This window comes from Takifugu rubripes, chromosome 17 (assembly GCF_901000725.2).
Source record: "Takifugu rubripes chromosome 17, fTakRub1.2, whole genome shotgun sequence".
NCBI lineage: Eukaryota > Metazoa > Chordata > Actinopteri > Tetraodontiformes > Tetraodontidae > Takifugu > Takifugu rubripes.
This window is the reverse complement of record NC_042301.1, coordinates 11,404,435-11,418,822: the sequence shown is the minus strand read 5'-3', so window position 1 is coordinate 11,418,822 and position 14,388 is coordinate 11,404,435. Positions and strand designations below refer to the sequence as shown.

General features: G+C 43.4%; 3 protein-coding genes across 3 annotated transcripts; all 3 read right to left on the bottom strand.

The window, feature by feature from the left end:
• Positions 1 to 238: 238 nt before the first annotated feature.
• Positions 239 to 3,827, bottom strand: ptcd1 (pentatricopeptide repeat domain 1). Its single transcript, XM_011612811.2, has 8 exons — positions 3,223 to 3,827; positions 3,007 to 3,147; positions 2,469 to 2,687; positions 2,254 to 2,355; positions 1,400 to 2,056; positions 1,189 to 1,305; positions 867 to 1,049; positions 239 to 580 (listed from the first exon to the last, which is right to left on the bottom strand). Exons 1-8 carry the CDS (start codon positions 3,700 to 3,702, stop codon positions 329 to 331), a joined length of 2,151 nt encoding a protein of 716 aa, XP_011611113.2. The 5' UTR covers positions 3,703 to 3,827; the 3' UTR covers positions 239 to 328.
• A 337-nt stretch (positions 3,828 to 4,164) lies between these two features.
• On the bottom strand, positions 4,165 to 8,328 carry fbxl18 (F-box and leucine-rich repeat protein 18). The gene is made up of 7 exons (XM_003972347.3): positions 8,176 to 8,328; positions 7,316 to 7,513; positions 6,836 to 7,185; positions 6,616 to 6,751; positions 5,445 to 6,523; positions 4,960 to 5,178; positions 4,165 to 4,882 (listed from the first exon to the last, which is right to left on the bottom strand). Exons 2-7 carry the CDS (start codon positions 7,490 to 7,492, stop codon positions 4,726 to 4,728), a joined length of 2,118 nt encoding a protein of 705 aa, XP_003972396.1. The 5' UTR covers positions 7,493 to 7,513; positions 8,176 to 8,328; the 3' UTR covers positions 4,165 to 4,725.
• Positions 8,329 to 9,826: 1,498 nt separating this feature from the next.
• Positions 9,827 to 13,478, bottom strand: actb1 (actin, beta 1). The gene is made up of 7 exons (XM_003972302.2): positions 13,190 to 13,478; positions 12,192 to 12,317; positions 11,861 to 12,100; positions 11,174 to 11,420; positions 10,880 to 11,071; positions 10,611 to 10,792; positions 9,827 to 10,482 (listed from the first exon to the last, which is right to left on the bottom strand). Exons 2-7 carry the CDS (start codon positions 12,312 to 12,314, stop codon positions 10,339 to 10,341), a joined length of 1,128 nt encoding a protein of 375 aa, XP_003972351.1. The 5' UTR covers positions 12,315 to 12,317; positions 13,190 to 13,478; the 3' UTR covers positions 9,827 to 10,338.
• Between the last annotated feature and the right edge of the window lie 910 nt (positions 13,479 to 14,388).

The following is a 14,388-nucleotide window of genomic DNA, read 5'->3' as shown; positions in this document are numbered from 1 at the left end:
AGATTCTGTGTTGCTTATTTGAATGTTCATATATATCGAAAGGCTTTAAAATGAGATTCTATATACAGTAACAATTCTATATAATACAATTCCTATTTTATAGTTGAAATATCCACTAAAGAATGTGCAAAAAATATCTTGTATTGTTTTATTCCTCAAGTAATGCCGATTACTTTCTCTGTGTTTTTTAGAACTTGTGCCAGTATTTTTTACTATCTAAAATATACAGTAGACTGTACAGAATCTTTCAATCTATTTAATTTACAGTAAAAAGTCCATATACATTCAGAGAGTTGAGACAACTGAGACGAAATATTTTTTTTCAGGATCAAGCTGATCGGTCACTGGTGCTATTCTTGCTCTTGATGTGAACTTTAACTCTCCTGGCTGCTGCTGCCTGTCTTCTCTGGGATTCAGTCAGTCCATCTGCAGCATCTGTTTTCACAAGTGCAGAATCGGTCTCCATCTTCAGCTGCACCTGCTCATCCTCTTTGCTGACAGCAGGCATCTCCTTCAGCCACTGGTGGTAGTAGCCACGGAAACCATCAATGTGGACCAGATAGTTGTTTCTGGACTTGTACTGCAGTAATAGAAGAATAGACCTTGCTAAAATGCCCAAAAATGTACAAAAGGCAGCACATTATGGAAGTAATAGTTAATTATTCAATGTCAAAAGTCAATAAAGTGAAAATAACAAGACAAATTATTTCATGCATACGGATGTTTCTTGACACCAGCTCTAAATCTGAAAAGTTGTTGTCATAGTCTATATTAGCATGTTATAGCACTGTCAGCTTGGTGCAGCTGTGGTTCATTTAAACCTTCAGAGTTTCCAATTAGATTTTATGTTTCAGGAAGAGACCTACCTGGTTGTAACTGAGAGGATATTGGGCAGCAAATTCCAGCTGTTGAATGATGAGTTCGGTGGGCCAAACCTCCATGCTTTTCATGGTCTTGAGGATTGTTTTGAGGTAGACATAATCCAGTCTTTTAGCCGCTCGTCCAATAAGAGCGGAGAACACATGGCTGTTAGGTCTGACTCCTGCAGCCTGTGAAAACATCAAGAGTTAACATTTTAAATGTAACTGTTACTATCGTGAAAATTAAAATTTAAAAGTCTGTGATGATCTATTTTACCAACTGTCCATCCTGTGCTGCGAGAAATAGTTTAGATGTGTGATACATTACCTCCATGTCTTTTAGCAGCTGCAGACCATCTTTCTGTCGCTCACAACCTAATGCCAGACAGCCAAATGTCTGCACGTTCACACTGACGTTGCGCTGTTTCATCACACTCAACACAGCCTGAGAAAAGAAATCATCACAATGACATCAATGTATATTTCACCCATTCACACCCAGCAACAGTGTTGAAATCTTCAAAATGTAGAAAACTTACCTTTGCCCCCTCCGGGTCACCACTTCTAACTGCAGTGCGAATCGCAGAGTTAAAAAAGGGAACATCAAGCTTTATTTTCTGTTTCTTGGCCACTTTCAGCAGCATTTTCAAAGATGTGTAGCCCGGCTCCATCATGTCAGCTAGCAGAGTCAGAGTTCGAAGGTCGGGACTGAGTTTGTTAGCTTCCATCTTGTCCAGGAAACCTTTAGGTCCTCCAATGAGCGCAAGTCTGTCTGATACTCCGTCAACAGAGCCGAGGGAGATCACACCACCCACCTTATCCTCAAATATGTCCAGCAGGTTCAGGCCGGCGCCATCAGCTGGATTAACAGGCACTGGAGCACTTTGTCTGACTGGTATCAGCTGTGTCATGTCCTGCTTCCTGAGGGAGTCCTCCTCTGTGTCTCTACCGTCCTGATTACACTCACTGAGATGATCGGCCTGGATGAACAATTGCCTCTCCAGAAGGTCAATGTCTATCGCATTTTTGCTTCCTGAAGCCGACAGATTTCCCCTCTCAGACTGCTGCGCAGGCCTGAGGAGCAGGTTTGTGGCCAGGGCAGGGTCACCAATCCCACAGTCCCTTGCGGTTCGCAAAAGCAGGTTGTAGTTTTTTGAATCCGGAAGAATCCCCGAATTCAACATCTGTCTCCAAACCTGAAACAAAATTACATTAAGGGGTTGTGAAGAACAAGGATGGTAAAAGTTAAAAAATTGCTAAACTAACAGGCTGAATATTTCCCAGTTGCCGTTTATGCCTCATCATGATAAAGGAAATACCGCTACCATATCAGCGGGGCTACATGCATGTGACTGCATAAAGATGCATAACTATAAAGCCATTGTGTGCGTACCTGTAAGGCCAGTCTGAATCCTGCATCTTTATCGTTCACACAGGCCATCAGCAGGAAGTGAAACGTCTTCTGAGTTACAACATGGCCGTTCTGTAGCATCTCCTATCAAACACACACACACAAAAAAACTCACCAGGAATCATAAATCTGCCACCATTCAGGTGAAAATCTCTCCCTCATCCATAACTTCACTTAAATGTCAGTGAGCAGCATACTCTGAGCGTGTGAATGCAGGCGTGGAGGTGGTTGGTCAAGGCATGTGTCTTGAGAAGGGCGTGGTACGTGATCGTGCTGAGTGGGTAATTTTTGCGACGCAGTTCCTGCTCCAACTTCAAGGCTTGCTCGAGACCAGCTTCTTTGGATGGCGACTCGGCACACGCGTTAAAAAGTGCTGTGTAGGTCGCATCTGTGGCCTCCAGACCCCGTTTCTTTAACTGCAAGATGCACAATGACAGCAACTTAAATGTGTGGTTTGAAAAGTTCAAATCACTCTATGAATATATAAATCTAATTATTGTTTGCTAAAATATATACAATTGAAGCTAAAACTAGTAATAATTCTACTGAGTTGTTAGTTTTTAGACATCACCATAACTATTTCTCTAGAAGCTACACCTGCACGACTTTTACACTGCAATATATACTGTTTGTAATTCATATACTGTTTGCAAAATCCATTTAAAGCATATTTAGCAGAGCGGTGGAGATTGCACATGTGCAGTGTAGATGTAGCCATAAATCATATGTACCTACGTCATTGTAAAGTTTAAAGGCCTGCTTGAGTTGTCCAGCTCGCCCACAGCCGCCTATCAGGACAGAATAGTTAAACTCCTCCGGCTGCAGCCTCTCCGCCTGCAGCATGTCTCTGCTGAACATGTCCAAAGCCTCCTGCAGCTGTCAGACAACAAAACCAACAATTAAATAGAGAAAAACAAAATCGGACGTGATACGTCAGATAAATGTCCAGACCTTGTTCTCCTTAATCAGTTGTTTGCACTGTAAGAAGTACCAGTATGCTGTGTTTCTTCTCCCAGGTCTCCTGTGAGGTTTCACCTGATCTTCCTGTTCCTTATCCTCCTCCTGTCGGTATCGCAGTTCGTGAACATCGGGGCTGGTTTTCCTGAACCACTTTCTGGAGGACATGTCAACTGAGAGAGAGCCAAAATTCTCCCGATCTGGCAGGTCACGGGAATCTGAAGGGTCCGGAACGTTGCCCCCGAGGGCAGCGGTGGAAAGGGACAGAGATTTGGCTGTAAAACCGCTTGGGAAACGCCATAGATTTGCTGTGAGGAGCCTGGATGTCTGTTGTTGTGAAAAAAATGCTATCCGGACAAGATTTGCGGTACTGTGTGAGCTTTTTCTAACCGACCAAGGCAGGGCCAACATAATACTCGGTGCTGAAACTGTCCCTCTGTTTCGTACACACGAAGAGACGACTGAGGTTAACATTTTTTTCGTCTTAAGTTTGTCAAAAATGCCAATTATTGTGTTTTGGTGTACCCTACTCACGCTGACGCCGCCATGTGTAAAAGAAGCAAGTAAACGATCAAGACCTGAATAGTAGATTATGATCAATGCAATAAAGAACTTCGACCCAATCGCTTCTTCGGATAATTGGGACGTAGGTGGTGCTTTAATCCTTTATTATTCATTTCTGGATTCGATATATTGTGGAATAAGTTGTAATTACTCTGTATTGCACGTCTATGTCTGAACGACTACATCGTCGATACATTAGCGGGACTGTGCAACTGAGAAAGTCGTCCCCGGTCACAGAAGTCAGCGTGGATGAGTCCTTTAATTTTGACCGTGGAAATTTTACTTAAGGTGAAAGTATGACAATACTCAGGGATAAGACAGGTCGATTTTTTTTTCATCTTACATGTATGAACCCACAAAGATTCCAGAATATGTAATCACAAAGAAAGCCTTTATTTTGGTCGAAATATTGTCCTACTTTTGTAACCAACTATCCTCGTGAGAAACACTTAAAAATGCATTTGATTTATTAACAATACATTTTCTGTAGCAAGTGTATGAAAAGCTGACCTTATTACATGTTAATCATGGCCATGAAAGAATGACTGTATTTCTCTAGCAGTTTTTGATGGTTTGGTGTTTTGTCAATTTTACTTGTTGGAAAATACTGTATAAGTATTTAAAAAATATTTTGATCATAACAAAATACAGTGTGATTTCAAAGTGTGAAGATTATACAGCCAAGAATTAAAAATGAATCTACATGGAGTTTATTACATCACAGTATGATACATGTCACACAACATATTTTGGCACATTTTAAATGCAACTGATTGATATCATACATTTTTGGGAGCTAAGAGCCAGATGGCACCTAATGCGAACTGTCCAGGAAACACCAATCTTCCATTCAACATTATATATATTTGTGGTTTTGAAAAAAAAAGCACCTTAATTGCTGAGCACCAATCACGCTTAAGATTTGTGCCGATGTCACAATGGTGACAAATGTGGTGGTTGTGCGACGTGACTCTGGAACAAAGTTAGCCGGTCTAGCAGTGTTAGCGGAATGCCTCTGATGACCGAAGGGAGGTCTTCGTGCTGTAATGGATAGATGACCACACTCAAAGCTGGACGAGCCTCTGAAAATCTAACAGAAAAAGACAACATTTTGCAACATCGCTTGTCTTTTAGCAACATTTTGGTTCTTCAAGTGCAAAAACTAACCTGTCTAGCAAAGCTTTTTCCAGCGTGCGACAGGCCACCAAGGTGCCGCCCATGAACATGTGACACATGACAACATGGCCGCATCGCGCCATGAAGGTTTCTGTAGCTGTTGAGTCAAAAGTCCCACTACGTGAGATAAGGCAGAGGCGCTGCAGACAGGAACAGCAGGACAGAGCCTCAAAGAAAGACGTGTTGGCGTTTAGGTAGGGCTGCTCCAACCTGGACACAAACATAAACTTTCAGTACATAAAGAGATGAACATTTACAAACTGGTGTTTGAATTCATATAGATCATAGTGAAAACACAACAACCAAACAACTCCACATCTGACCAAAAGCTAAGTCAGAAAACATGGAAAAATTCTAAAATAGCCTCAGATTCTATGCTACACAATTTTAAATGACATAAACAATGACATAAACTATTACTTCGGTATTTAGATCAAATTCTACTGTAGTGTAAAAGATACAGAGCATCTTCTGACCTTAGTTCCTGCAGTTGCGTGCACTGTTTAAGAGTGTCCAGCAGTGCAGAGGTGTAGCTCATCGTTTTCAGTGATCCCAGGTTGGCAAGTGATAACACCTGAAGGTCTTTGCACTGCTTGGCCAGCTGCACCAGACCCGTCCCCTTCAGGACACCTGGTAGTCCAGCCAGAGTCAAACAACGTAGTCTTGTCAAACCTCCGAGTGTTGCCAAGTGTGAATCTCCAACTCCACGTGCCCATGCACACATACCACGAGGCTCCACACTCGCACGACTGCAAGGCTCGAGCCGAGGCAAAACAGAGATAAAACCGGGGCCTATGATTTCTAAGGTCTCCAAAAGAGGACACCAAGCTAAAAGCTGATTGAGCCCTGCGGTGCTGTCCCCGGACTGAGAAGGGTCTGAATCAGCCTTGTAATTCTGTAGTCCCACACGTGGAGTCTTCTTCAAGCCCAATAACAACGCTGAAGGAGATGTGTGGTGTATAGAAATCTGGGGTGTGTTTATGCCATCTGACAGAGCACAGGCAGGCAGGGTGAGAGACTGAAGATGTCGAAATTTGGCCAAACTGGCACACAAGTGTAAGTCCCCCTCTTGTCTGGTTATATTTTCATGGTGGTAGTGTGTGTGCATCAGGTTCAGGTGTTTAACACTGCAACAGCACTCTGCTAACCGACTAACTGTCCAAGAAGCCAGATGATCCTCCACACTTCTGGAGTCTGAATAAAGAACCTGGTTGATGCCACTGAGATTAAGGCTGGTCAGCTGCGTGGCGTCTTTCACCCCTCCCTCCATCAGTGACTGGAAGACCTGCGGCCAAATTGTGGGGCATCGGCTGAAGCTGAGGTGCTTTGGACTGTTTCCCTCCAGAGCCCTGCTGAGAGATAGAGGATCCAGCCAGGACCGCGGGAGCTGTAGGGCCTCCAAGTCACCACGCTGACCCAAGCTCTGAGCCAGTGATGGTGCAGCAGGCCAGTGAACAGGGTTTGGGCCAGGAATAGACACGAGGAAAACTCTGAGATGTTTAGGCACGTGGACACTGAAGACTGCCAAGTAGAGCAGGAGAAGTGTCTGGTTCACCTAAAAACATCAACAAAGAGATGACCAATTATCTGCAAAGTTCTGCGGACTGTGCACATTGGAGACATGAACTAGCACAATCACACACTCACCTCTCCTGGAGCTAGCCTGGCAGTGAACTCCTCCAGTTGTTGGTAGTGAGGCACGCTGCTCTGGCCCACCATTAACTGACAGCTAACACCAACACCTTCTCTGGTCACATCTGAGATGTCAAACTGCAACATCAGCCTGCAATGTGGGAACCCACACACTTAAAATGTGTCACCCTGGTACTTTGATAAGGCTCGGATTGTAATTCGATAGAGTTCTTACTTGCGGAGCTGAGCACAACATGGCACTACACCATAACTCGGCGTCATTAGCGTCTGTCTGAGCTCCGACAGGCGGCTTAGAGTATCCACTGCCTCAGAAGTGAGAGCAGCCAAGTTGAAGCCAATTTTCACATCAAAAGCAAGTGATCTGAGCAGAGAGAGGGAGGAAAGGAGGCGGGAGAGACGAAGGGAAGACACACGACATCCGGTGACATCAAGGTGTGTCACTCCTCTGCAGCAAGCAAGAACATCCACTGTACACCCAGCCAACCAGTAGCAACCATTCAGACTGAGAGACTGCACATGATTGGCCAGCTGCTTCAGTGTATTCCGAAATGACCGATTATTTGCCTGTGGGAGGAAAAAACAATTCTTTCTGCAAATTCCCTTCATGATGTGTCGCTCAATAAAAGCTTTAGCTGTATGATTATACATACAGTCTTCAGCAAATCAGAAAGAATTCCTATTAAGGCAGATTTACCCGGTAATCCTCGGACAAGTTGACGTTTGAGAGCAGGCTCTTATCATGGCACAATGTATGAAACTTGCTGCACACTTTTGCTACATTCATCAACAGGTCACACACTGGAACATAGCGGAGGATGCAGAGCAGGATCTCGTCAGATAAATCTGATATTCCCACTGAAGTTGAAGACATCGTATCCACCTCATGTACGGCCTGAGTCAGACAAAGAGAGACATTCATAGGTGCCTCAACGCTACTTATATTTTCAGTCACCTCCACAAAAGACTTCCACAAATGACGAAATATCAGGTCTTCAGAATCCATTTATTGCTAATTCTACATGATTTTGTGTTCAACATATATCACAAAATTAGAATTATACAATGATGTGTAACATTTTTACCTGGTTAACATGTAATTAATCTGTCAGGAACACTGTCGGCAGTAATATATGAACATACATGTTGTAAAGTTAAGTGGCCGGTTTTACAGTTATTCCGGGCTCTACTGAGGCGTTTGATTATTTAGTTTCACTAAAATTGTGCACCTTAACACAGTTACATCCGAATATTAATTTGCTGTACAAGTCCAATTGCAATGCTTTATTATCTGGCTTAATATATGCAGTGACGCTGCATGGTAAGAAAACAACGTCAATTTATTTAGCATGTTCATTTAATGACAAAGCAATTTGGAGTTTCAATGCATGAAGCAGCCATTCATAGGACACAATTTAAAATTCGGACATAAACTTTGTTTTAGAAAAACGAACACTGCACTGTCGCCTAGTTTAATTCATCAATTAGACTCCAAACATAAGCTAACGTTCCTTAACTCTTTATTAATTGATTGAATGTGTTGGTTAAATCACCCACCTGCTATTGTCAAACAGCATCCACTGTATTCAACCTCACGGCGCCATCACTGACAGGAATTTGCGATATTCTATAATGTGTGATGCTTAATAAGATCATCCCACTTCATTAAACTACTGACGTTGACGGCGGACTGCACTAACTGTGACACCTCCGGAAGTGAGTGACGGACATACTTCCTGTCGGCTTCTGAAGCTACAGTACTCACTAACAATATGCGATAAAGGTATGCTTTTTTCTGATAAGATACTTATGATTCGAGAAGATAGTTCAAGAAACAGTAAAAACTTTATTTTCCGAGTATTCGAATTGTGGCGAGACCGTAACTGATGTGTTTGTGAAACTCAAGATTTCATTTACTCTATCGTGTTTAGAACCGGCATCTACACTTCTTATGCCTGAATGAGTAGTAAACTATACATAAAATACACTTAGATCACCCAGTCTTCATAATTTATTTGCATTCATACTCCTTGCAGTTTGTTCCATTATTCACCATGCTTGTGGTTCCCTTGTTCAAACCATCTTCAAATATGGAAGTAAAGCCAGTTTATTATGTGCATGTCATATCTAATAATTCCAAATATTTTAAGTCAGTGTGGAAGTTTGATGACATCTTTTGTGGTTTGAAGAAACAGATGGCCACTCATTCCTAAATAGCTGCTTGTGATCACAAGCAGACTGTTGAGATTTTTAAAAAGAGGCTCAAGACACACCTTTTTAATCAGGCCTTTAATTGATTTTCTGATTATTTTCAATTTATTTTATGTCTTATCCTTATTTTACTTGACACTTTTACTGTTTTACTCCCTCAGTTCTTAGTCTCTCAGTTTTTAGTCTTTACACCTTTTATCCCATTTACTGTTTTAGTCTGTTTTAGTCTTAGTACTGTTTTACTCCCTCAGTTCTTATTCTCAGTTTTTAGTCTTTACACCTTTTATCCCATTTACTGTTTCAGTCTGTTTTAGTCTTAGTACCGTTTTACTCCTTCAGTTCTTAGTTTCTCAGTTTTTAGCTTTTATACCTTTTATCCCATTTAGTGTTTTAGTCCTTCAGTTTTTAGCTCCAGTGTTTCCTCATGGTGTTTCCTCATTGGGGCCTGCCAGGCTGGGAGATGTTTCCGGTCTACCGCTGGGGGTGCTGTCCCATTGTCGACCCTGGTCTGGGTGGTTAGGGGGCTCTGTGCTTTGGTGTGGAGCCTCCGGTCTGTCCGGGTCGGGCTGGTCTTTGTGGCGGTACCGCCTGTGGTCACGGACTGTGACCTCCCTCGGCATGGTGGGCCTCCAAAGGTGGCGTCTCCTTCGCCTCAGGTCTCGGTGCCCAGCCATGTCTCAGCTTGTTTGTGTGTGTGGATGTGTGTGTAAGTGTGTTGTATGCATGTGTGTCCTTTTCTTGATTCTCTTGTTCTCTTTGCTGTTTTTATCCTTTGTGAGGCACTTTGTGCTACCTAGCGTATGAAGTGCTATATAAATAAAGATTGATATTGAATAAACTGTACAATTTGATTTTATTGAGTATTTGGTAAAGCTTGCCTTCTCAATTACAACCCTTTCTGATCAACAGGACACCATTATGTGTGCAAGTTAGTTACTTAGAACCTGTGGCTTTGTCTTGACAGTCTTTGACCAAACCAAATAAAGAACAAGAAACATTCTCAATCATGTGCGCTTTATTGGGTTGTTGTGTACACCACAGGGCTAAAGCCCAATGCACAATCCTTGATTCATCGCCCACACAAGATAGAAGCTTTGTCTTTTTTTGCATAATGACAAACTGGACCAAGTATCGTTTAAGGCTGAAAGTACAAAAACAACACAAGTTTCAGATTAATTTACATATTAAGCAATACTACAGGTCTGCTGGGCGATGGGGCCCATCAGAATAACCTTCATAGAGGCAAATAAGGTGGTGAACAAACATCTGGAATGACACAAACACGACAATGGGCATCATGTTCCTCACACATTCACACCGCCTGGGACACACTCTGCACCTCTTGCAGAGCTTCCACCCCCCATCAGGGAGCCTGGTGCCATAGCCATAGTGATGAGGGGAAGAGTGGTGTTATGGGCTCAGCATACACCAGTGTGTTGTCTAGGCATGTATGCAGAGTCATTCATTTAAAATTTTAGCAGTGTGTTGGGGTGGGGACAGACAGTCTGTTTAGAAGCATTTCCTGTGGACAATGCTGGGGCCAGACTCATCATACTCCTGCTTGCTGATCCACATCTGCTGGAAGGTGGAGAGAGAAGCCAGGATGGAGCCACCAATCCATACAGAGTACTTTCTCTCTGGAGGAGCAATGATCTACAGGGAAGAAAATAAAACTCAATCATACATTTAACACAAAGTTCACACATTGTAATATTTGTCCACTTGGGAAGCAGAGAAACTTTTGGAAACATTCACCCAGCCTGACTTAAACTGATTTTTACCTTGATCTTCATGGTGGTTGGTGCCAGAGAAGTGATTTCCTTCTGCATGCGGTCAGCAATTCCAGGGTACATGGTGGTACCTCCAGACAGAACAGTGTTGGCATACAGGTCCTTACGGATGTCCACGTCACACTTCATGATGCTGTTGAAGGTAGTTTCATGAATACCACAAGACTCCATTCCTGTTGTGTGGGAAAAATGATAGGTTATCATTTAACTCAAATACAAGTAATTTAATTTCACTTTACACAATTCCTGAATTGACTTGCCAAGGAAAGAGGGTTGGAAGAGGGCCTCTGGGCAACGGAACCTCTCGTTTCCAATAGTGATGACCTGTCCGTCAGGCAGCTCATAACTCTTCTCCAGGGATGAAGAGGAGGCAGCAGTTCCCATTTCCTGCTCGAAGTCCAGCGCAACATAGCAGAGTTTCTCCTTGATGTCACGCACAATCTCACGCTCAGCTGTACAATAATAATAATAAAAATTAGTCATTGAATTTTGCAGGCTAATAGACTCCTGAAGGAGGTATATCAAGTGTTAGACTAGTTGGAATCCATGTTCACCTGTGGTGGTGAAGCTGTAACCTCTCTCAGTCAGGATCTTCATGAGGTAGTCTGTGAGGTCCCTGCCAGCCAGGTCCAACCTGAGGATGGCATGGGGCAAGGCGTAGCCTTCATAGATGGGCACTGTGTGGGTGACACCATCACCAGAGTCCATGACGATACCAGTGGTACGACCAGAGGCATACAGGGACAGCACAGCCTGGATGGCCACGTACATGGCAGGGGTGTTGAAGGTCTCAAACATGATCTGATGGAACAAGAGATCCAAATAGTTAAGAGTCAGAAAACTGAACAGTACCAAATTTGTGCAGATTAGTTCAGTCAAATTTTGGAAACCACTGCAAACCTTTGAAACTGACAAAATCCATTACAATAATGGGTTCATTTCTACTGTACAAGCATTAGATGGAAGTCTCATTCACTTGGACAAGCCCCAAGATATTACTTTGAAAACATTAGTGATCATGCAGCAGTATCATTCCTGGTGCATTACATTGCAGAGGAAGAGAAACCTGAGGCTTCTGCAGAGATGAAAAATAGATCAGAAGAGAACTGAAGAACCCTGGAAGTGTAAGGAGCAGGAGGAAACAGATTCAGCAATGGCAATTTCCCCAATAGAAAAACTTTCCCGTTTAAAGATTTAACTGGATAAGAAGCAGAGGATGTGTGAGAGAATGAGCCCGTTACCTGTGTCATCTTTTCCCTGTTGGCCTTGGGGTTCAGGGGGGCCTCAGTGAGCAGGACTGGGTGCTCCTCAGGGGCAACTCTCAGCTCATTGTAGAAGGTGTGATGCCAGATCTTCTCCATGTCGTCCCAGTTGGTGACAATACCGTGCTCGATGGGGTACTTCAGGGTCAGGATTCCTCTTTTGCTTTGTGCCTCATCACCAACATAGCTGTCTTTCTGGCCCATGCCAACCATCACACCCTGAGACACAAAGGAGGATTAAAGGTCATTTAAAAAAAGAAAAAGAAAAAGACGTTTCTTCTAATTTTAAATAAATGTCAAGACGGCATACCTGATGTCTGGGGCGTCCAACGATGGAGGGGAACACAGCACGAGGAGCGTCATCTCCTGCAAAGCCAGCTTTGCACATACCGGATCCATTGTCAACAACGAGGGCGGCAATTTCGTCATCCATTTTCTGCACAGGGAGGAGAGGCGGCAGAGAGGGGAGAGAGTTCAATCACATGGGCCGCGACAGTCCGTGGTCACATCTGGCATTCATCAGCGCGGTGGCGGCCCTGTCATTACACCGGCCAGACGCTGGGTGGCGCACGTTGGCGGCCAGAGATGCGAAACAAAGGCGGTTTGTGCCGAGGCGGCCGCGGCCATGACCATATATGGGAAAAGCGAGTGCGGTTTGGAAGCGGCCTGCGAAGCCGCCCAGCGGCCGTTTAACGGCAAGTGACACATAATCGACCACTCCCTCCAAACGGATCAGCACAGATGAATTAACTACTGCCACATTATGAGCAAACAAACGCCGCATACCATCTCTCCAAAGGAAAATTAACTTATTTAGTCATCAGGTTGACAGTTCGGAGGTTTTGCGTCAACTTTTGTCATGTCAAAAGTTCTTCTCAAGTCTTCGTCTCAAGTGATGGTTATTTCACAGGAGACTGACGTCGGTTTAGCGTCTAATTGGATCTGTCTGGGCTCCATCATCGGTCTGTGTGTGAAATCGGAGACCGAGACAGGGTCTTAGAGCAGACATGTAAGCCAGAAGGGCGACCCATAATAATAGTGTGGTGCCCTCAAACTAACCAGCTGATGACAAGAGTTATTTCGCACTATCCGCACCTCAACACTAACGGTTACCGGCATCCTAAATTTTTATAAAAAATAAAATCATGGGGATTTAAGTCTTATACAAATAAGTGGTCGCTGGGGGGAAAAAATGACGTTAAAATTAAACTAACTGCATGAAAGGCATTACCTATGGTGTGAAATAGGTAGAGCTTCTTTTTTGTGTGCCGCATTGAAATGTAAAAACCCAGCAGGTATTTCTCTTACCTATGTGAAGGAGGGTTCTCGGCTTAGAAGGACTGTGAATCCGTTAAGATGTGATGTCTGCACTTGACTGCAATGGAGGCCGGGAAATTGCAGGACTTTTATCAGCGCTCGCGCTGCAGCCCCCTCTCCTTAAAAGGAGAACTTTCCGCTCGGCGCGCTCTGATTGGTCCAGCCGCATCCACTGGGTGTGGCGCGTGCTGGGACCGGTCTGCGCTCTGACACAACCAGAAGGGGACAAGTGTCGCCCAAACTAACCTTTATATTATCAATTTGAGCAATTTGGGCACGTCCAGCTTACAGCGAGGCATCTTACTCATCTGTCATATCAGGGTAGTGAGTGTGATTAAACCTCTGTTGCTCCTTTCGTTGACAGATCGGAATACAAATCTTGCAATAACGGGAGTAACCAGCGGGAGATTATCTGCAGTCTTTCCCCAGTACATCAAACATTTGATAAAAGCTTTTTTAAAAAAAGTTCTTCTCTATGTTCATCCATATAAATATATCTTCAAACACCAATAGAACTATTACTAATGTGATTTCTGTGGAGGTCACAAAATAAATGCCGCAAAACTGCAAGAAGAGGCCGACTGTCTCCTTCATGGTTGATGTGTGGCTACAATCCCAGGGTCACTGACCCCACTGTCAACACCCTGATTGACATGGCTGGTCTGACATAGCAGTGTTTCTCACAAATGTGAAAGCAATAGATGTGGTCAAGCATCAGTGTGTTTACAGTGAAAACATTCTTAAGTTCCAAATCTGTTAGCCCTCACCACCTGCCTGGTCACATTTCAGATGAGTGATCTGTGCTGTGTCAGACACTAATCTTACATAAAAAGATTTTGGTTTAAAATGAGCATTCAGGACCTATTATGAAATAAATATTCACATGTATAGCATTTGATATGCCTATTCTAGGGCACTCCTGTTTTTTTAAAAAATTATATATTTCTTTATCTCACAATGTGTGTGTGTGTGTGTTTATTACATCACTAAGAAGTCTCACACAAAATGCATCTTATCTGTTGACCTGGGACTAAGTGGGTTGGTCTGGGTAGGGGATTTAACTCAATAAGGGCACTGGACAAAGACTCATAAACTCTAAATTCTCACTGGCTGTATGTGTTCCTAATAAGGATATATGAGAGCCAACTCACCAGGAGAAACAGGAAGTAGGTTTCACAATGTTTCACTTC